Raw genomic sequence first — 21814 nt, 5'->3', positions numbered from 1 at the left:
CAGAGCACATATATCCCTCTTTTATGCTCCAACACATGTAGCACTGTTTGTTTGTTTAATCATAACAGAAAACTATAATAGCCAGATGCCTTAAATCTGGTTTATATAATTTCATACACACACACACACACACACACACACACAAACACACACAGACCTGTGTGTGTTTACAGTTTACAGGTATTGCATTAAATGCAGAAAAGTCATTTATATATAGCTAAATGATACTTTTGATACCATTAACATGTTTACTTATGAAAATAATTATAGCCTTGATTTTTCATCAACTTCAGTTCAAAGTGGTGTTATTTAAGAACCTGTAAGCACTACATGCTTATAATTTTCTTAGTAGAAGAAATACATGCTCAACATCAAAAAGATAAGGGATGGTTCACACACAAATAAGTGAAAATAGAAACTCTAATCACAAATTCGCGTGTTACTGGTATTCAATATTGAGTAATAGTTGTTTTATTTTTCTATTAATTGGCAGAAATGATTCTTATTACATCTTATTCAAGAGGGCTATCAAAATTCACAAGATTTAATACATGCTTATTTTATTAAAATATGAAGCGCACACACAGAATAAACTTATTCAGTGTTAAAATACTTCAGATTTTAATGTTAAAACATTAATATTGTGCACAACCGGAAAAGAAAAAAACAATCTATTTTACCACTACCCCTAACATTTTGTCCCTAGTAGATCATGTGGCTTTATTAATATTTCTGATCAAAGAGGTGAAAATTGATTGAAAAGGAAATTTGGAAAGGGGCTGAAAATATATACTGATAATCTTTCAGTTCTGGTATTTGGGTCTCCTCCCCCTCAACACTTCTTGCCTCTAGTTGATGCCCAGCTAACTCCTGCACATCTTTCAGGGCTCAGCTCCAACATTACTTCAACTGGAAACCTTCCCTGGAAGTCCTAGGGTAAGATTTTGGGCTCTGTACCACTGCACTGCAATGACTGCCATGTTACTTGTTTGAAGTACCCCCACCTCCCACTTGTCACTAAGCTCACAACATACAGAGGCCCCGGCTTGGTCACTGTGCTGTACTTTAGCACCCAGCATAGTGTGGGGTATATACTTTAAGCAGGATACTTAACTGTATGTTGAATGAAGGGCCAAGGATCTGATTTTATGATAAAAATTGCATGTTTTTTAAGCAGTTGACTTTTTTCTTTGGAGGTTCTAATGGACACTAAGGATTTCCCCCTAGAAAAAAAAATGTACAGGTATAAAATTTTATATATAACTTTTAGGATCATGGATCCCAGGTTTAGAAGCGCTGCACTACACTGTAGTGAATTCATGCTCTGAAGTGTCTTGGTAAACAGCCATTTGCCTTCCCCTGCCAAAATGCCTACTGGGACATGCACTATTTTCATTAAAACATATGCAGTTCCCAGGCAAGATGGGGTTATACTAGCCTGTAGTGATATTAACAAGTAAAAGTCCGTTAGTAAATGTCAATGGAGTTATCTCAGCACAAGACACTTCCCCCAGTCACTGAGTAACACTTTGCATTTCATCTTCAGGGGATTTTTCCTTGCTTATTATATCACATGAGTAAAATATTCCCTGATCCCAAATCTGCACCCATACAGTCTTTTGGGAAACGTGATCACTCCTAGTGCTATCTGGCTTTGAATTCCATGTCCCAGTTCCTAAGAAACAGGATTATTCTTTAGCAACGAAGTAGTTCACACTTGCTTTACACTATCTTCTGACATCTTTGTTTCATCTCCTTACCTTGACTGTGAACTCACTGAGGGCAAGATCCATCTATTTTTCAGTCCCTAGAGCTGGACTTTGCATCAAAGGATGTCCAATAAATATTTCTAACCAAGTGACAGACCAAAACACATTCCTTGCACGTAGTGCAGTATCATTACTATACTCACAGATGTGTCATGTAAGCTCTCTTTATACATTACAGTATAAATGCCAGACCTTCTAAATGAACACTAACGCAAAATGCAGCTACCAGGGGAAAGTGCAGAGTTATGCCATAACAGCATGTATGAAGTCAGCCATCACATACAGTTCTCTACAGTAACCCTAAAATCAAAGGGTCTCTTCTCAGTGTGTCTGTCCAATATAATCATCTCTTCACAGTCTGTCTCTTACTAGCTGTATTTGAGAAGGAAGTTTTCTAAGTCAAAAAAGAAATTTCAAAGCTTATAGTTGTCTTTGTAACCAAATGGCATATTTTATTGTATTAAACTGATCACCTGTGCATCACCTCTCAACGTCAGATTCCCCATCTTTAAAAGGTTAACAGGAAAACAAGTATTTCTGGATAATTGAGTTTTATTTTTAACCAATTATTTTCTTGTCTATAGAGGTCCAAGAAAAGACAATGCTAAAACATGAATTTAAGCTACTAATGTTCACCTTTAGTCTGTCTGGTAAACAACTAGTTTAGACTGCTCCAGAAGGTTAGATATAAAAACAGATATATACATTAAAACGGTAATATATTTAAGAATGTGGCTTAAACTGTTGCAGCTCAAATTACTGCTCCATGAATAGCAACTATTACACAAATAACTAATGTCTACAGAGTACTTTATATTAATTATCTCATTTAATTCTCCATCCTACTATCAGGTAGGTCCCACTCCTAACTACCTGCTATTCCCCAGCTCGGCCACCTCACCACGCTCTGTTTGAAAGGCACCGCCCCATGTCTGCCTGGCGATCACCTACTCCAGCACAAGGTCCAGTCAAGTCTCAGTGGATGAAGCCTTTCCTGAACCTTCTCCTCTCCTGTGGAATCAATCCTAAAGGCTCTTCTCTTTAGAGGAAATCTACTTATAATCAAAGATTTGTAGATTTGATCCTGGTTTTAAAAAAAAATGTATTTAAAAAAGAGAGAGAGAGAGAGATCACCTCCTTGACCACCAATAAGCAATGACATAAAGAAGCGAATGTTTTTATTCCTATGTATTTAAAGGTTAAGCTAGGCAGAAACTCTAGGTCCAGACCTACACTGGGGGCTGCACACACAGGCTATGTTATCGTCTTAAGAGGGTACGTAATGCTTTTTGCCCATTTTCTCTTGTGGGAATCAGGGGGCCCCACTGCAGGATTTATGTGGTCAGATGTCTTTCCCTCTGTGAATCCGCCAGGAAGTATTCTGTGAATACCCCTGAGTGTCCAGGCACCAGGTGCTCCATTTTGTCTACAACATGAGATTCACATTGTCACTGGCCTGGCAATTAACACTTAAATGCTGATAGCTAAATTAAACCTAACAATTATCACTGGTATTGATGTTAAAGCAGACATTTCTTGGGTCCAAACGACTGCTCAGACATCCAGAGTTAGCCAGTGAAGCAAGGCAATAGAAGCCCTGTAAAGCACCATGTGGTTTCCTAGATCACCCCACCTACAGATGCCTGCCTGGGCCTGGGCTTTCTTTTATTATTTCCATTTCTAATCATTTGAAATTATTGCTTCTCTTGACCAATTCAAGGCAAAATTCCAAAATTCCTTGTCAGTATATCTCTATTTTCCTCCATAACCTCTATAGTTGATTCTAAGGTGCTGGGAACGTCCTATTTGTCTATTTTCCTCAAAGGATGTGCCACTTATAGCTTAGGTTGCAGCCCTCATACATTTTCAGTCACAGATTTCTCCATGAAGAACTGAAACGGCACTGCTGCAAATGCTTACATGAACCAAACAGCTCACTTTTGCTCACTCATGGGAATCTTACTCAAAAAACAAATATATATTCAAGGTACGAAAATTGCTAAAAATTATTTTTGAGACACTGATACACAGGATTTTATAATTAAGGGAATAATTTATGCTGCGTGACTTTCAAAATGGATGGGAATATTTTTTAGAACAAAATATGCAAATTGAGGCATTTGCTAAAAGACTTCTCCGTAGCCTTCTAAAAATGTTTTCTTCCCTAAAGATTCTTAAAGCCTCAGAGGCTGTTTTAAACAGAACCAGCATTGTATGGAATTCTAGCTGATGTCTTCTAACCCTTGTGCACATTCTGAAAGGGCAAAAGGAAGCTGTCCAACTGACAAACCAATTGTGAAAAGATGCAAAGGGTCTTAAAAACTACTTAAACATTGCCCTTAAAGACACACCCCAAATGACTTCTTTGTGTTCTGTGATGTTAACCTTCTCTAAAACTTTCTCAAGGCTAAGTCTATCTGGAAAAATAAAATCCTTTTCAGACACAAAGGGTGAAATCTGAGTCATAATAAGATTGCAACACAAGGTCAAGGGCAAGGAATCACTTTTCCTAACCAGATCTGCTATGTGCAATTCACCTTATGCCCTCTGTCCTGCAGCTATGCCTAAACAGCCCGCAGAGGTTTATGAAGAATTTTTCCTCATGTGAACATTTCTGTCTTCATTATTTTAAGGCTAGAGAATAAAGCTCTCTAGCTTTATAAGGCTAGCTAAGAGGCCACCACATAAAAAACAAAACAATTTGCAGCTATAACTCAAATTAATTCTCTTCCTTTTGGTATTGAGTTAAGAGAATTAAGGGGTAGAAGCTGAAAACCTCTCACAATTTAGAAAAGGTTCTGGGAGAAAGTCACAAGTCAAGAAACCACAAAAGTCTCAAAGGTACTGACAGTGGAAATTTCAAATGGGTCATCATAGTTACCAAATATATCATAAAAAGCAATGGCCAATAGATTCCACGGGTAGAGATTACCTTATTAATCATGTTTAACCTTTCAAGGCATTATGCTTTTTTAAGAGTCCATATTCATTAAATAAGCACTGAATGTAAAACTGCTTTCTCATCTAACCCAATAATCAATATTATTTGAAAAAGATAATGTTTGACCAAATATTTTCTAGATATCATAGCCTGTTTAATATCATATTCTGATGATGGGATACCCTTCGATTGTTTCAACTATATCATATACAATCCTATAACTATAGTCATGCTGTCTTAACTTACTCTATTAAGAATCACTGCAATTTCTATAACATTTTAGTATAATCAAAATTAATAGCTTTTCATTATCAATTAGGGTTAGATGCGATAAGTGGTCTCAAATGTTCTCTTTAGAGGCTTAAAGACAAAGAAATCTAAACAAGCACCAGCGTCTTTTGAAAGGATACCTAAGGGGGAAGGGAAATAATATTTTTTCCAGTAAAGTAGAGAAGAAAGGGGAGCTGGGTGGTAGGTGAGGATGAAAGGTTTTCAGGGGTTGTTAACAGTTTAGAGTATCGGTTCCTCCTACCTCTTCCTGACCCTCCCAACCCGCCGTAACAATGAGGATGCTGGTGAGATACTAGTGGACAGGGTCTGACCATACCTTCATGGGTAGGCTCTGGGTCAGGTGTAAGGGAGATGTCATCCAGCTCTCGCAGGCAGAGCCATTCTCCATCCATAGACACTCGGAATTTGCAAAGGTAGATGGTCTCCATGGCAGCCTGTGTGATCTTGTCAGTGGTGGGGGTTGGCATATCGGTCGGAGGCGTCAGAGCAGACATGATGACTCAGCTGGGACCACAACACACACACACAAACACACACACACCTCTGACAAAAATAAATAAAACTTCCTCACCAAAAAACCCCAAATCCAAAGCTCTGGAACAAAGCTCTCAAAAAAAGGGTTGTGGGAGGTTAAAAAAAAAAAACACAAGGAAAAATATCTTATGGTTTAAGAATCAACTGTTCAAGATAAATAATTCTATACTATCTTTTCTCAGAGACAGTTCCTACCACATAGCAAAATAAGATGATGCTGTCTTCTCCCAGCTTCTCTCCTTTTATCTTCCTTTCCCTACTCCCTTCTTTTTCAGCTGAGCTATAGGCTTTAAATCCTGCACAGCCGATGCCACCTTAGCTGGCTTTAAAAAACTGGCCTCTGCATGAATAAGTGAAAAATCCTTCTTCTTTGTGCAGGAAAAAAACAGGACAAGAAAAAAAAAATGAATGAAAAATAAGCCAATATTTTCAATTTAGCTTAAAAAAATCCTGAACTGCAGAAACCACTTCCAGGATCTGCTCACATGAGCCGGGATGCTGAGTTCTAATAGGATTGGTTGTGCGCAGTAAGCAGGGTGTTGACCAAAATGGCTGACTAATGAACTGAACTGAAAATTCAGGCTCATGTGACCAGCTGCTCTGAACGTAGAGCTGCTCTGAACGTAGGGCGAGCAATTCCCAGGATGCTTTATAGATGCTGCGGATGCAGGGAGAGCAATTAGGCTGCTCGCTCTCATCATGCACAACCCACTTCCAGACTGTGCTAGTCAAACTGTGATCAGACATAACACAATGCACACACCCTCATCAATTCCCCTCACTTTGGGATAAAAGAGCTGGATAACAGGAGGACAATTAATACTGGGTAATATTCCATAGCAAAGATGGTGAAAGAAGCAGCTAGATTAATTTAACAAGCACATAATCACCTCTTTTATCCTTACACATACCCAGCTATTAAAATTGTTTACTCTATCAAAGGTGTTTTAAGAAAAGTTAAAACAGATTTTCAATTTAAATATCATATTTTCAGGCATTTATAATTTGCTTCTCCAAGGTACAAACACCTGACTTTTTAGACTGGACAGAAGTGCAAGAAAAAACTTGAAGTTAAAGTAAAATTCTTCCCAATGAATGGCAACCCCCCCTCCCCGCCTGCTTTTGATGTTGCTGTATTTACTAAGTTTCTGCATTAAGCATGTATTATGTTTCTAATCAGAAGATAAAACTATGTTATATTTTAAAAATTCTCCCCTCCTGGAATATCCTAAGAGCACATTATCATATTCTCTTAAACCAACCAACCAACTTGCCCACCCACCCACACACATATCTATATTATCCAATGAGGCATTTACACCTTGGTGGCAAAAAGTTAGGTACTTGCTCTCTGAGCTACGTAAATGACAAGGACATAAGGGAGGATAAAGATTTTCTTTGAAAATGTTTTGGACGATTGAAAACAAGTGTTTTTTCTATTTAATGGTCTGATTTTAAGGAGGAACACACAACTTCAAAAAATATATCCCAAGATGATTTACTCTGTTCTAGGGATTTATCAGAGGGATACCTTGATTTACCAATTTCTGAAAACTAAAAGAAAAACATGCTCCTTGAATATTATTAAAATTTCATAAATGCTTCATTCTAACTTGAGATTGAGCTCAAAGAAAACATGCTAAGAACCAGATTCTGTAGGTAAACAGGCATTTTCATGTTGTTAAAGGGAAGGCAAACTGGTACAATGTAAGAATGCATGTATGTATATGCTCATTTATAATTAGGAAGAAAATTGGCAAGTCACTAAGGAAAATAAAGTGTTCCAGGTTTATTCATTTCTATTTAAAGCTCTTTCAACATCATCCGACATCCGGACCCAGAATTCATTCATTCATTCATTCATTTATTCAGTAAACATTCACTGGGAGTACTCCCAAGTGCCAAGCAGCCATCGAAGCACTGGGCATGCAGCAGGAAGACAAGATCACTTTTTCAAGGAAGCAGAGTTTACATATCCAACTACTGAACACAAGCCTTCATTTAACAAATTCACATTTAATTACACTTCAATTCATTTCTAGCCAGACATATTTCCAACTTAATACATTAAATCTTAAAGGGGATAGTTTATAGTTTCACTTTAAGCCATGCAATACTTCAAAACATAGTAAGCAGTCATTAAAACCTTTAAATTAAACTTACACTGAATTGGGCCGGCCTCGTGGCTTAGCGGTTAAGCGAGCGCGCTCCGCTACTGGCAGCCCGGTTCGGATCCCGGGCGCGCACTGACGCACCGCTTCTCCAGCTATGCTGAGGCCGCGTCCCACATACAGCAACTAGAAGGATGTGCAACTATGACATACAACTATCTACTGGGGCTTCGGGTAAAAAAAAAAAAGGAGGAGGATTGGCAATAGATGTTAGCTCAGAGCCGGTCTTCCTCAGCACAAAGAGGAGTGTTAGCATGGATGTTAGCTCATGGCTGATCTTCCTCACAAAAAAAAAAAAAAAAAAAAAGGTTAAAAAAAAAAAATAAACTTACACTGAATAGTTCCTGGAACCACAACACCAAACACCCCTGGCTATCTGTACATATGACAGACATCAAGACTCTAGGTCACTGATACATTCTTAAAATATAGAACAGCGAACACACGAATAAATTTGAATGCTCTGGGGCAGCCTGGGGTCCCGACACCTGAATTCAGCCTGTCACAAACCATGACAAACAATCTTCCCACCAACCAACCAGTAAACATTCACTGACCTGAACAGGAGATTGGGGTTGATTACAACGTACCAGCACAACAAGGACATCTAGGTCAATAAGCAGAGAAACTTGGTTAACATTCCTTCCAAAGGTCCTTCTCTCCAGGTAGAGGGCACAGGGAGGGAAGCCCAGAGCAACTAAAACTTTGCCAAGCAGAGAGACACCTGCCTGCACAGGTTATCCTCAAGTTTCCCATATCTATCAGTTTGAGGAGGTGTTAGCAGTCAGTTCAGAACTAAGAACCATGGGTGGGCAGGAAAACCTGTACTTCCACTATCTCAGTTATACCTGTTTGTGGGTAAACACCCTTGAGACTTCATCACAAACGGTTACTCATTGTTCATAAGCAATGAATTTACTATGAAAACAAGTGCTATTTGTAGAAGACTAACAAAAGTAATTCTAAATATTGCTTAGTAGTCTTTTTACATTTGGGTCTTTACTAAGTAAACAGGTTAGCTTAGAATATAAAGGTAATATTAAGTCAGCAAGACATATAAACCTTGAACTTTTTTCTCATATTCTCATAAATATGCTAATTATAAGCTGTATTGAACTATTTTCTCATTTGACCTCACTTGTGAATAATGACACATATTTGTAAAACAGTTGTGAGGAGGGCTGGGGTACAGTCTGTGGCCCTGAAACAGAATTAATAGGCCTATGTGAAGTTCAAATCCAAGATGATGATCTGAATAATACTGTGTTCTAGATGCTTACACAGCCCGAATTTTCCACATTATGAATGATTCAAAGCAAGCGAGATTCACATTTCAAAGTTAGAAGTTACACTCCTTTTAAAGAATATTTACTCAGCTACTATTATAAGACTGATTTGTCACACCCAATGCCCCTGTTACACAATGTGGAAAAATGATTACTTGAGGTAGCTATCATTTATTGAATCTCTACTTTTTGTGAGGTGCTTTATAAATACTATATCAAACCCTCACAAGAATCCCTGCAAAGCAGATATCGACATCCCCTCTTTACATACAAGGAAACCAAAGTTGAGCCAAGTTGAACCAAATGCCCCAAGATCACACAATCAGCAAGTGGCAGGTCTGGGATTCCAAGCTGCTTCTGTCTAGATGCCCCCGAAGTCCACGTTTTCTTCTAGACTTTGCAACTTCAGCACTCCACCCCAAAGATTAAATTTTACTCAGGGAAAATAAAAAAGAAACAAAACAAAAGCCAAAAAATAACACAGGCAAGGTCCTCATGAAATTTCCTAAACATGAATTTCAACAAATACAAGATTTGAAGAAGAGGAAATTTTTATCAGCTTTCACACTTTACACCTTAATGTTACAAACCATATATTCCACTTAGTCACCCTTATACATTTAGTTCAGGTTTTTATAAGTGGGCATTTTCTGAGAAACTGAGAAGCCAGCGTGGATCTTTCCTGTTATGTGCTGGCAAAGGGTAAATCCAATTCTTCCTGACCCCTGTGAAGGTCAAGGTCACTTGCTCACTATACTACCACTCTGAGGAGAGAGCTGAGAAAACCCTTTACCCAGCTCTCTCCACATTCACTTACTCAGTTGGACATATTAAGAACACCTGATACACTCAGAAGTGCAAAAAGATAAAAGAGGGGAATTATTTTCTCAAATGACTCAATTCAGGACTTATTTAAATAGCAAACTTCAATGTATAATTTTAATTCTTAAAAAATGTAACCAATACCCAACTGCCCAACTGAAGAAATGAACCAACAACTTACATTCATGTGCTCCTCCTCTCTTCTCAATTCCTGCCTCTCTCTTTGAGGCAACCACTTCTAAATTTTGTGTAAATTATTACCTTATTTTTAAAATATTATTACAAATATATGGATGCCTAAACAATATATTTACCTTCATTCTTTTAAAGCTTTATAGAAAGGGATTCATGCTGTATATAACCTTCTAAACCTTTCACTCAATACTGCATTTTCTAAGATTCCTCTCCATCATAGTGTGTAGTTTTGGTTTATCCTTTTGGATGCTGTATTATAAGGTAATATTCCATTGTATGTATAAACAATTTTCTGATCCATTTTCATGCTGGTGAGCATTTGAGTTATTTCTAATTTTATTTTTTTTTGGTAAATGATACTAGATACTTTTCAGAAATAGATTTCTTGCAGGTATGCCAATTCTTAACAGGTTTGAGGGTAAGAGACTATTTCATTTCTTTCTTTTATAGTTAGTTGTCTCCTCCTATTACCTAGTTCCTGTTCTGTACATAATGGTGCTTCTTAAAACTTATCAACTCTTCTAACTAAATCAGTTTGTAAAGCTCACAAGTTGGTTTGACAATTTAAGAAAAATCTCATCCCCCAAAACCCCCCTATTTCACTAGTTGCTGCTGGCACAAAAGGGTTTCCTTGATGAATTATCATCATGATGACATTGGTGAAAAGCCCAGATGTTTCTGCTAAATTATAAGATTATACAATTGAATGATCATGATTTTTTCACATGCTCAGTCCTCCCTCCCACTTCCTTCCTTCTCACTTCCTTCCCTTTCTCAGACAAAAATCTACTTCTACTATGTCTACCTCTGATGCTGAGAATTCTACAATTTTAGGTTTATACACTTGACAGGCTCAGTACTACTTTGTAGATATTAGCCAAGGATGATAATAAGTATGATAAAATGATTATACCTGAGAAGTTGAGTTACCATTATTTTGTTAGAAACAAACACCTCCAGGAGTATTACAATGCATAATCTTTTTACCTGTTAAAATCAACCAGCATAAGACTAGAAATAACTCCTACCTTAATAACTAAAACTGATTTCATGGCTCTGCGGCAGTGGGCAATGAAATGCAGATGTAAAGCTACCAATCACTTAGTAGATCATCTTGGAAAATTTATCCTCCTCGTCTCAATTTACTCAGCTATTAAATGAAACTAAATGAAACTAAATAACTAGCTTCACAAAGATCATAGGCTCCATGAGAAGAACTTTGCTTGCTTTGCCCACCATTGTACATTTGCTTAAAATAGTACCTACCACGTACCTGACTCTCAATAGACACTTGTTGGTATATGTAACTCTAAAGCACTCTGTATACAAAGGTATATCTGCACTCTCCTCTTCCACTTCAACCATAAAAACTCCCAAGTTCTATAAAATCAAGCTATATTTATGCACCAACAAACAGGTCATTCTAACACAGGCTTTACTCATCTGTCCATAACAGACTGATTCCTTTAACATGTATAAGGCACCAACTTCATATTCACTAGGGATATGAACAACAAGGCAATAGACACGAAACAGACAATTACAGGTGTTTAAGAAATTCCTAAGTCCTGTTACACAGATGGCTATTCAGTGTTGTTTACATACATCACTATTTTCTCTATTAAATTGGTGACTTGTGAATTTCACATTCATTGATTCATTTTTAGCAAATAGGGCTTTACTGAGGAGAACAAGGAACTAAAGGCCTGCTGCTGCCCGAAAAGGAGCTTCCCATCAGGATGTGATTCCAGTTACAGATATGGTGGAGGAGGCTGAGAGCATGTGGACCCTGGGGTCAGCAAGCCCACAGGGAGTCCTAGATCCACCACTTAGAAGCTGAGTAACCTTGGCCAATTACTTGTTTCTGTGCCTGTTTCTTCACTGACAAAATGGTGATAATAGTATTAACTACTTCAGAGTTAAATGAAATAATGTAAGTAAAATGCTTAGTATGGTGCTCAGCACAAAGTAAGCAGTCAGTAAATGTCAGCCATTATCATCATTAAAATAAGTTCATCTGCCTTCGAGAGTTCTGGAAAAAAAAACAAAAAACCAAAACCCTGTCATCACATGAAATGAAAGTCAGCAAGAATGAATGTTCATGGGACTGAGGTAGAGGAAAGTAAAAAGGGAATCTGAGCAAAGGGTATGCTGGGGCATCTCTTGGGCCTTGAGGAGGGAAGAAGAGAGATCGGTCAGAATTTTGCCAAGCATTCACAGATTTCCTAAGTTCATAAAAAAGGCAGCAGACGCAGATAAACATCTGTGGAGAGTCCCTAAACAGATTGTCAAGTTAGAGCAACCACATTCTAAAAGGCAACATGTTAAAGCAACTTCTGCTTTCTATGTGCCTCTTGCTGTCACAGCCTGCCAATTTCGCCTTTCCTATGGATTATGAGATTTCCAAGTTTCCTGCCTCTACCCCACCCTCCATGCCGCCTCCTCTGACACATGTTGAGTGTCATCTCCATTTGGTATGGAGCAAGTCTAGAACCAGACAGTTGCCAAGAAGGGCTCTGTGAAGAATACCACCTTGGCCACCAGCCTTCAACTCCTGATGTTTTAGGAAGACTACGAACTTTTCATAATTACTCAAACATAGCTACACAGGGGGCATGCCCATAATGATACTTACCCTCTCAAGTACCACTGCTTTGTAACTCTAAAAGCATTTCCTTTTACATAATTTCAAGCCAATTCTTTAATGCTTATGGTGCACTACTGACTTCCCAAAATAAATTTTAAAGCTCATACGAGCCATTTTGCACTGTAAGAAGTTTCACTGTTGATAAGGTTTGGGTAGAAATATAACAATTGTGGTGTCCTGCAAAATTCATTGAAATGGTATTCTACTTTTATTTATGATAGCTACAGGTTACCTATTCTGCAATAATAAAGAGGCAGCATATTTTTTAGGCAACTCTTTTAATTATTTAAGGAATTTTCAAAAATATTGGCCAACAAGGAAATATTATTTCATCCAGTTAATTCTGCTACACTCTTATCATCATCCACCTAGACTTTTTACTACCTATAACCTACACTAGAAAAATATGCCTTTTTTTGCTTCTTTATAAAACTCTACCTCTTGACCACACAGATTTCTGTTAAAAGTCAAACAAAAAGGGGGCTGGCCTGGTGGTGTAGCGGTTAAGTGCGTGCTCCGCTGTGGTGGCCCGGGGTTCAGGTCCCGGTGCACACTAATGCACTGTTCGTCAAGCCATGCTGTGGCCGCGTCCCATATAAAGTGGAGATGTTAGCCCAGAGCCAGTCTTCCTCAGCAAAAAGAGGAGGATCGGCAGATATTAGCTCAGGGCTGAAGTTTCTCACACACAAAAAAAAAAGTCAAAAAGGGAAAAAGATGCAAGACAGAATACAGTCAGGGGAATATGTTTTGAGGCCAATACTAGTCTTTAAGTCTGAAAAGTTGCTTTCTTTGCCACCTTTCCTCTGCTCTCCCACCCAGGGACCTTTACTGGCCTCCACCCAAACTGGTTTCTTTAAGGCTTTGGTGGGGGAGCATACAGTGATTGAGAACATGAGCTTTGGAGTCCAACTATTCAGGAATATGAATTCATTCTGTCCTTCAGTTAAAAAAAACTGCAATGGGGCGGGCCCGGTGGCGCAAGCGGTTAAGTGCGCACGCTCCGCTGTGGCGGCCCGAGGTTCGCCAGGTTCGATCCCGGGCACGCACCAGACGCACTGCTTGGCAAGCCATGCTGTGGTGGCGTCCCATATAAAGTGGAGGAAGAAGGGCACGGATGTTAGCCCAGGGCCAGTCTTCCTCAGCAAAAAAAAAGAGAAGGACTGGCAGATGTTAGCACAGGGCTGATCTCCTCACAAAAAAAAAAAAAAAAAAAAAAAAAAACCTGCAATACATACAAATATTGAATCATTATGTTGTAATCCTGAAATTTATACTGTTACACACCAATTATACCTCAATAAAAACAAAACAAAACAAACCCTCCGAGGATAGGGCCGGAAATCTGTGTTACCTCCAGGTGATTCTGATATGTGCTAAAATTTGAGATAAGACCTTTCCTAAAACCACAGAATCTGTATCTCCAGAATACAAACAAGATTATCAGAATTTTTGTATTTTATAATAACTTAGGTAAGTCACTTAGAGACTCTGAACAAAATATTCTGATGAAAAACATATGTTGCATCCATCCACTTACATGAATTCTATATGGACACCTTCTTCCCATATTTTTTTTCAGTTTTCATTGTTAAGGGAGTAGTTTTATGTATTGGCTCTTCTATCTACTGGAAATTTTAAGAAATACCTCTTACAAATATGACAAAAAATTGATAAGCACTGATACATGTGAAGTTTTTAGCTCTCTGCCTGGCACATAAAAATATTCTATTAATGGTAGCCACTAAGTACTATTATCTTATTAATCACATTCTTTATTCGTAATTGTTTGGGTTACAGAACTAGAGTAAAAGTTTTGTTATCTAATGAAGAGCCTTTTAGGATCCTCTGGTATCCAGAATGAAGTGAAGATCAGAAATAAGAGAAAAGAAAACTCCATTTATAAAGAATAAACCTATGATTATCAACAGGGGAGCAGCCAAAACAAAGTCAGACTCAAAGATGACATTTAATATTCTGAAATCATTACTCTGTCAATCAGAAGCGTGATGTGACTTTTTGACAATGCCAGGCCATTAGAGTAGGTAAAAACAAAAGAAAGGAGGCAGAAGGGGAGAAATTGGCTGGGAAGACAAACTATGAGAGTTTAGGCAGCAGTGGTGATAAAAGCCGAATCAGGAAGGCAAGCAGCAGACAGGTTGTTCAGTCATGAGGCAGGAAATGGGGGCATGACCCAGCTCAGGTACCTCAGCAGCTCAGGATGTCCCAAGTCATTTCAGCTGTGTGTGGAAAGGACCTACCTGCATTTAGATACAGATCTTCCTCGACTTATGATGGGGTTATGTCCCGATAAACCCATCATAAGTTGAAAACATTAAGTCCAAAATGCATTTAATACACCTAACTTACTGAACATCATAGCTTAGCCTAGCCTACCTTAAACGTGCTCAACACTTACATTAGCCTACCGTTGGGCAAAATCATCTAACATAAAGCCTATTTTATAATAAAGTGTTGAATAATACAGTGTTGAATAATTCATGTAATTTATTGAATACTGTACTGAAAGTGAAAAACAGAATGGTTGTCTGGGTACAGAATGGATATAAGTCTATAAGTTGTTCACTCTTGTGATCACGTGGCTGACTGGGAGCTATGGCTTGCTGCTGCTGCCCAGCATCACGAGAGAGTATGCACCGCATATCGCTAGCCCAGGAAAAGGATCAAAATTCAAAATTCAAAGTACGGTTTCTACTGAATACATACCACTTTTGCACCATCAGTAAGCCGAAAAATCATAAGTCAAACCATTGTAAGTTGGGGCCATCCGTACTCTTAAGTGTTGAACTCCAGTTCTGGTAGTCACTAATCTACAATTACTTACTGTCAGAAGATGCTACGTTTCTGACAGTTTTTTTCTTTTTTCTTTTCCTCCCCAAAGCCCCAGTACATAGTCGTATATTCTAGCTGTAGGTCCTTCTAGTTCTTCTATGTGAGCTGTGACCACAGCATGGCTACTGATAGATGAGCGGTGTGGTTCCGCGCCCGGGAACGGAACCTGGGCTGGGAAGCGGAGCATGCTGAACTTGAATGGCTAGGCCACCAGGGCTGGCTCTTTTTCTTTTTTTTATAGGCCTTTATATCTGCTATTTGACAAAACAGCATTTAATGGATTAGAAAGTGGCTCTCTGCATTCTCGACACAATTGGAAAAGAGCTGTAGGCTAACAGATTTGTGAATCAGAGTATTATAAATGGGGAGGCTGCTCTACATTAATTATACCAAAAAGCTATCTCAAAAAAGTCACAAATCAATCTGCTGTTTCGAAAACTACTAGTATTAAGGTGAATGCTCAGAAGTTTCGGGTTCTGCTGGTTCAACCCTTCCCCTGATACCTCCCAGCTTTGGGCAGATACCTCTATATTTACAAAACAGAATAAAGTACTTTCAAAATTTAAGAAGCCTACAGTAGCTGAACTGATTAATGTGTATTCAACTCCTGACCAGGTATAAGGTTTTCTAGAGTACTATTAAACAATGAAAAAAGAAGGTAGAGAGAGAGAGAAAGACAATAGAAATGTCCATGGAGAATAAACCAAAATCAATGAATAAATATATACACGTACACATAAATATATACATATACACATAAATTATATATGCATACATATGTGTATAACATATACATATCCTTATATTGTGTCTGTGTGCATGAAATCGTGAACATAAAATCGATTTTCTCCCCTTAAATATTCATTCCTGGGTTTATATTTAAATGAAAAAGCTCCTCCACATCATGAATTCTTCAAGTATGTCTGTGAGAAACAGCTGAACGCTTCTAGAAGCCTCATTCTCTGCACTTCCCAGGGCTCAGTCAAGGCACTCACTGTTAGGTACACTCCACTGTGAAGTGGGTAGTCATAGTAACGCTGCTAGTCCTTCCTAAGGGTTTCTTTCCTGCTTCCTATTCCTCTCCTAGCCCTTCTCCTATCTCAAAACAGCACATACAAACACAGAAAGAAAGCTGCTTCTTTGTGAGTGGGACAAATTTTTTTGTACACTGCTGTAATTGGGAGAGAAAAGACAAGGGCAGAGATATGGGCTATTTGCAAGGCATTGCCTTAAACATAAATGTTTGCTGTAGCTCTGGGAGATGGTAGAAGAAAAGAAAAACTGTCAATAGAAGCTGGTAACTGTGCAGATGGCAGGAGGGCCTCTTCCCTCCACCACCAAGGAGAAGCTATCTCTTGTCTATCCTTTCCATCCACAAGACGACTTCTAAGTTAGGACGCAAAAGGAAGGCATTAAAAGTATTGCATCTTGGGGCTGGCCCCGTGGCTTAGCGGTTAAGTGCATGCACTCCGCTACGGGTTCGGATCCTGGGCGTGCACCGATGCACTGCTTGTCCGCCCATGCTGAGGCGGCATCCCACATAAGCAACTAGAAGGATGAGCAACTATGACATACAACTATCTACTGGGGCTTTGGGGAGGACAGAAAAAAAAAAGGGAAAAAGAGGAGGATTGGCAATAGATGTTAGCTCAGAGCCGGTCTTCCTCAGCAAAAAGAAGAGGATTGGCATTGATGTTAGCTCAGGGCTGATCTTCCTCACAAAACAAAACAAAACAAAACAAAACAAAACAAAACAAAACAAAACGAAAGTATTGCATCTAGGGTGCTGGCCTGGTAGCACAGTGGTTAAGTTTGTGTGTTCACTTTGGCAGTCTTGGGTTCACCGGTTCGTATCCTGGGCGCGGACCTATCACTGCTCATCAAGCCATGCTGAGGCGGCGTCCCATCTACAACTACGATACACAACTATGTACTGGGGCTTTGGGGAGAAAAAAGAAAAAGAGGAAGATTGGTAACAGATGTTAGCACAGGGCCAATCTTCCTCAAAAAAAAAAAAAAAGTATCGCACTGTGACATGCAAGTAGCTACTTCTCATACGTTGATGAGAAATTGGTGTGCAGGGTCATACACCCAGGCGGAAAAGCCCCCATGCAATATGAACACACACGTCTGTGAACGCATGCAAAAGTTCTGGGAAAAACTCACCAAACTTAAAAGCAGTATCCTCTGATAATAAACGGTGGTGAGGGGGGTCGGGGGGACAAAGAAGAAAGTTCACTTTGACTCAATGTATTATAAAAATATCTAAACAATGAGAATAGATCTACGCATTACTTGTAATTTTTATAAATCAATGGGAAAAAAGGCATGGTAGAAACTTATATGAGATTTAAAAGCTAGAAGCATAAAAACTTAGCAGATTACCAGCAATCAAAGACTCAAAAAGGGACATAATCCAACAAGGCACCTCAGAAGCCTTCTCTGACATTGCATTTAAGCACACTGAATATTTTATGGACATTGTTTCCCACAGGATTTTACACCGAAACAGTACACATCATGAACCCTGAAAAGTTAGGGTACCTCCTCTCCACACATTTTTGCTGTTCTTCATCAGTGTTATATAAAACAAAGCTTCTGAACTCAACTGTAAAGGTTAACTTTAAAAATCTCTGAGTACATCAAGATTTCTAAAATAAAAAAGATAATACTGCCTTAATATACAGTCTCACAAAGTTAATATATCTGTTATATATTTTTGGCAAATACATTAGCGAGAGTTGAAAATTAGGTGTTGAGGAGGCAAATAATCATTGAGTGTTGAGGTTGAGTCCAAGCACTGTCCTGGTAGCTGATATGAGAAGTCTTTTTAAAACTGTCTGGTCTCAGGTTGTTCAAATGAACAGTCAGGAGACCTAGAGTTCTGATATCCAGGTACATCCTAGAAAGCAATATTGCACTGACTCTGCAGGGCAGCAAGGAAGTATTTTTACTAATATCCAAAGTATTTCTTTTTCTAAGTATGCATGGTTCTAAAGTACATATAAAAATAACAGGTAAAAACAAAAACTCACAGTCCAAAACAGGAACTACTTTAAGTCAATTTTATATTTGAATAAAGTATGTTATCAGTGATCTTTTACTAATATGAAACGTCCTCAGTGACTGGTCTTTAAAAACAGTGGAAGTGGGACACGTGTATTTTTCCCGTAATTCTTCTGAGCAGTTACATACCAACTATTTCAGAAATAAGGCCCATGAGGAACTCTTAGAACTTTCTGTGCTAACAAATCGTGCCAGACATCTGCTACTATGGTAGAGACTAAGAGATCACCCCATGAAACTTGTGCTTTAAGTCTTCTATTCCTGATCTTGATCACGCTTAGGCTCCAATTTTCTAACAATACTTAAAAAAATAAAGCCAACTCTTAATAAGAGAAAGGAATCAAACAAAATTAACTGAAATTCAGATAATCCCCACAACTGATACTGGCCAACAGTTGAAAAATTCTACCTCAACCTTGTACCAGAACTGTTACACAGAGTTACAAAGAATTGATAGGAGTGTCGTCTTCATTCCATAGTGATATGGTTAACAAGCAGATGACACAGAAATAAAAAATTTTAAGGAGAAAAAAGAGGCTGTGCTTAAAGCAAAAAGTAGAAAGCAGATTTCTTAGAAAATGAAAAGCAGTGTTGAGAATATTATCTTTACCTCCTCTGCTTATAAAAAAGGACTCATCTCTGCCATGATTAGACACTCCCATCTGGAGATTAGTGCAGACCACTCCAACACATAAACTAAGGTTGTACTAAGACTCAGTCCACGGTCAGTGTTGGCCCTCTTTCTAGGTAAGCAATAAAGAAACGGTGACACTGGACTACTTCCAGCTGAATCCAATGGACCCTAACCTAGGAGGAACCACCCCACGACAGTTTTGGACCTCTGGTATTCGCTTAAAGAGCATGAACCTGGAAGGCGAAGAATCGGGGTCAACTTCAGTCCTTCTCTTACCCTGTTACTCAGGACAAATCACTTAATCATGCTGATTCTCAGCTTCCTCATGTGAAAAAGTGGCATCATATTTGGCTCACAGAGACGTGAGGCTTAACTATGAAAATCACAGCACTTGGTACACTGGAAGCAGTCAACTAATGTTAATCTTTTTCTAGGGGATGGATCAGTGCGCAGAAAAGGCAAAGTCAGAGTTTCTTGGCAGTGCAGAGCAGCTAAAAGGTTTGCTTTGGACCTAAACAAGAATCTCTAGCTCTATCTCTGAGAGAAAGTGAGAGAGAGATTCCCTCATCACCCTAGGCAAGTTTCTCTCCTTTTTCAGAACTCATACAGCAAAGTATTTGGCATTTGTATTATGCCTTGTATCTTCAGTGACATTTTCATACTAGAAGATCTTGTCTTTGTTTTTAACGAGATTTACCACTCCTCCAAGAGTCTTTTATACACGTTGCCCCGCTCGTTACAAGCAGCAATAAACATTTGTTGACTGACCCAGCACAAAGTGGAGTCTGCTGCATTCAGAGGGCTCCCGTGATAGTGGTTTTAAAAGGTGGAGACCTCTTCCTGCCAAACGATATAATCCTGGGAGGTGCCCTTCCAAAACCACACATTCCCTTCTCGTCATCTGCCGCACCGTTCCTGGTTTCCCTTCCCATTCCGGGGCGCGGATTTGTGCTATTTACGGGTGTGGAGTGAATCCTCGTAAAAAATTCAGTGGTGCAACTGAGGCCGCCCCGGCGGCGGCGGCGGCGCAGCAGCCACACCTACTTGACGGCCGCGGCGCTCGGAGCCCGCAGACGGCGGACCGGCGGGGCTGCCGGGTCTCTGGGCGCCGCCCCCTCCTCGACTTCTCCGGGGAAGGCTCCCTGCGGGGGCCCCGGGCCGGGAGCCGGCGAGCACGTGGGAGGCTGGCGAGGACAAGCGCCCGGCCCGGCATGGGAGGGGAGGCCGGGCCAGGCGGGAGCCTGCGGCCTGGGGAGAGTCGGAGGTAAATAATCCAGCGCCCGGACCCCAGCCACCCCCTGCGCCCCCGCTCAGGAGCTTCCCGAGAGCCGCCCCCAGCACCCTTGCCTCCCGCTGGCCCCGCGCCCCGCTCCGGGGACCCAGCAGGAGGCGGAGCTCCGCGGGGCCGGGCCGGCCCTTCCCGGCCGAGGCCCCCCTTCCCGGCCGAGGCCCCCCTGCCCCCCGCCACTCACGGTGCTTGCCGCCGCCGCCGCCGCCGCCGCTGGGGTAGCTCAGCAGCAGGAAGGGCAGCGGGGAGCCCGGCGACGGCGGGGTCCTCCAGGAGCGCTGCTGCTGCGGCGGCGGGCGCGCTGAGAAGCCGGCGGCTCCATCGCTCGGGTAGAGCAGGAAGAAGGGGGCGGCCACCGGCGAGTCGGGCTCCGACTGCCCGGCCGGGGAGGCTGGCGGCGGCCCCGCCTCGCCCTCCGGCTCCCCGCTGCAACTTTCCGCGCCGGGGGTGGGCGGCGGCGAGGTCTCAGCCATGCTCGCTCCTTCCTCCACCGCCGCCGCCGCCGCCGCCGACTCGCGCCCGGGCCTGGGCGGGGGAGCGGAGGGTCACGGCGGGGAGCCGCCGCCCCGTCCTGTCCGCACCGCCGCCGCCACCTTTCTCCTTGGCCACGGGCCGGCGTCTGGGCTCCGCGGCTCCGTCTCCAGCCCGCCCCGCCGGGGTCCGAGCCAGCTGGAGGGACGGCCCCGCCCGACGGCGCGGTCTCTCTACCGCCGCCTCGTCTCGACTGCCGCTCCCGCCCCGGCCCCGGCCTGTGGCGCGGCTCCCCTAGGGGGCGGCGTGCTCCTCTTCCCACTTCCCACCTTCCGCTTCCCTCCGGCAGCGCCGATCTCCCCCCCGACCCTGGGGTAGGAGACGGCGCCTGGCGCTGCGTCCTTACCCGCCCCCGGCACGGCCCTCTTAAGCGGTCGGGTGTGTTTGCCACCCCTGGTGTTTGAAAGGTGGGAGACCTGGCGAAATATCTAGTGGCGTTTTGGTGTGTAACCGCCTAACTTCATCGGTAGCACGGAGGCACAAAGATCTGGGCTGAAGAAGAGGCGAAAGCTAATTTCAAAAGGAACCTCCCTCCCCCCGCGTATTAAACTGTATCATTTGCCTTTCACACACCAGAACTTGAATCGTTGATTCCCGGTTTTGATTCATGAGCTTGTTATGCGAGAAACCAGAGGTGGGTGTCTTCTTTCCACCACCTCTTTTGTTCCCTGTCGTGTGCGCTGTATAGAAATCTTGTATTTGCTTTGACTCGAACTCTCCCTGGTTTTCCGGCGTTCCGGGTGCGCATGAGTGCATTTGAAGCCAAACAGCTTAGTATTTATATGACAA

General features: G+C 41.2%; 1 protein-coding gene across 12 annotated transcripts in view; it reads right to left on the bottom strand.

Annotated features, from left to right (window-relative positions):
* Positions 1-21199, bottom strand: part of RUFY3 (RUN and FYVE domain containing 3) — an 82539-nt gene extending 61340 nt beyond the window's left edge. For 3 of the 12 annotated variants that reach the window (XR_015552935.1, XM_087434403.1, XM_087434405.1), the window contains exon 1: positions 20679-21195. Coding sequence is in view for 11 of the 12 variants with exons in the window: in XM_087434403.1 (XP_087290529.1) it covers positions 20679-20967 (289 nt within the window). In the remaining variant the exon portion in view is untranslated. Of the gene's footprint in view, positions 1-5317; positions 6372-20678 lie in introns of those variants that run through there. The other 9 variants (XM_087434402.1, XM_087434408.1, XM_087434406.1 and 6 more) reach the window with 6 other exon arrangements.
* Between the last annotated feature and the right edge of the window lie 615 nt (positions 21200-21814).

This window comes from Ceratotherium simum, chromosome 8 (genome assembly GCF_057802395.1).
Source record: "Ceratotherium simum simum isolate JZ-2026a chromosome 8, ASM5780239v1, whole genome shotgun sequence".
NCBI lineage: Eukaryota > Metazoa > Chordata > Mammalia > Perissodactyla > Rhinocerotidae > Ceratotherium > Ceratotherium simum.
The sequence above is the reverse complement of the archived record's forward strand: the minus strand, read 5'-3'. Positions and strand labels throughout refer to the sequence as shown.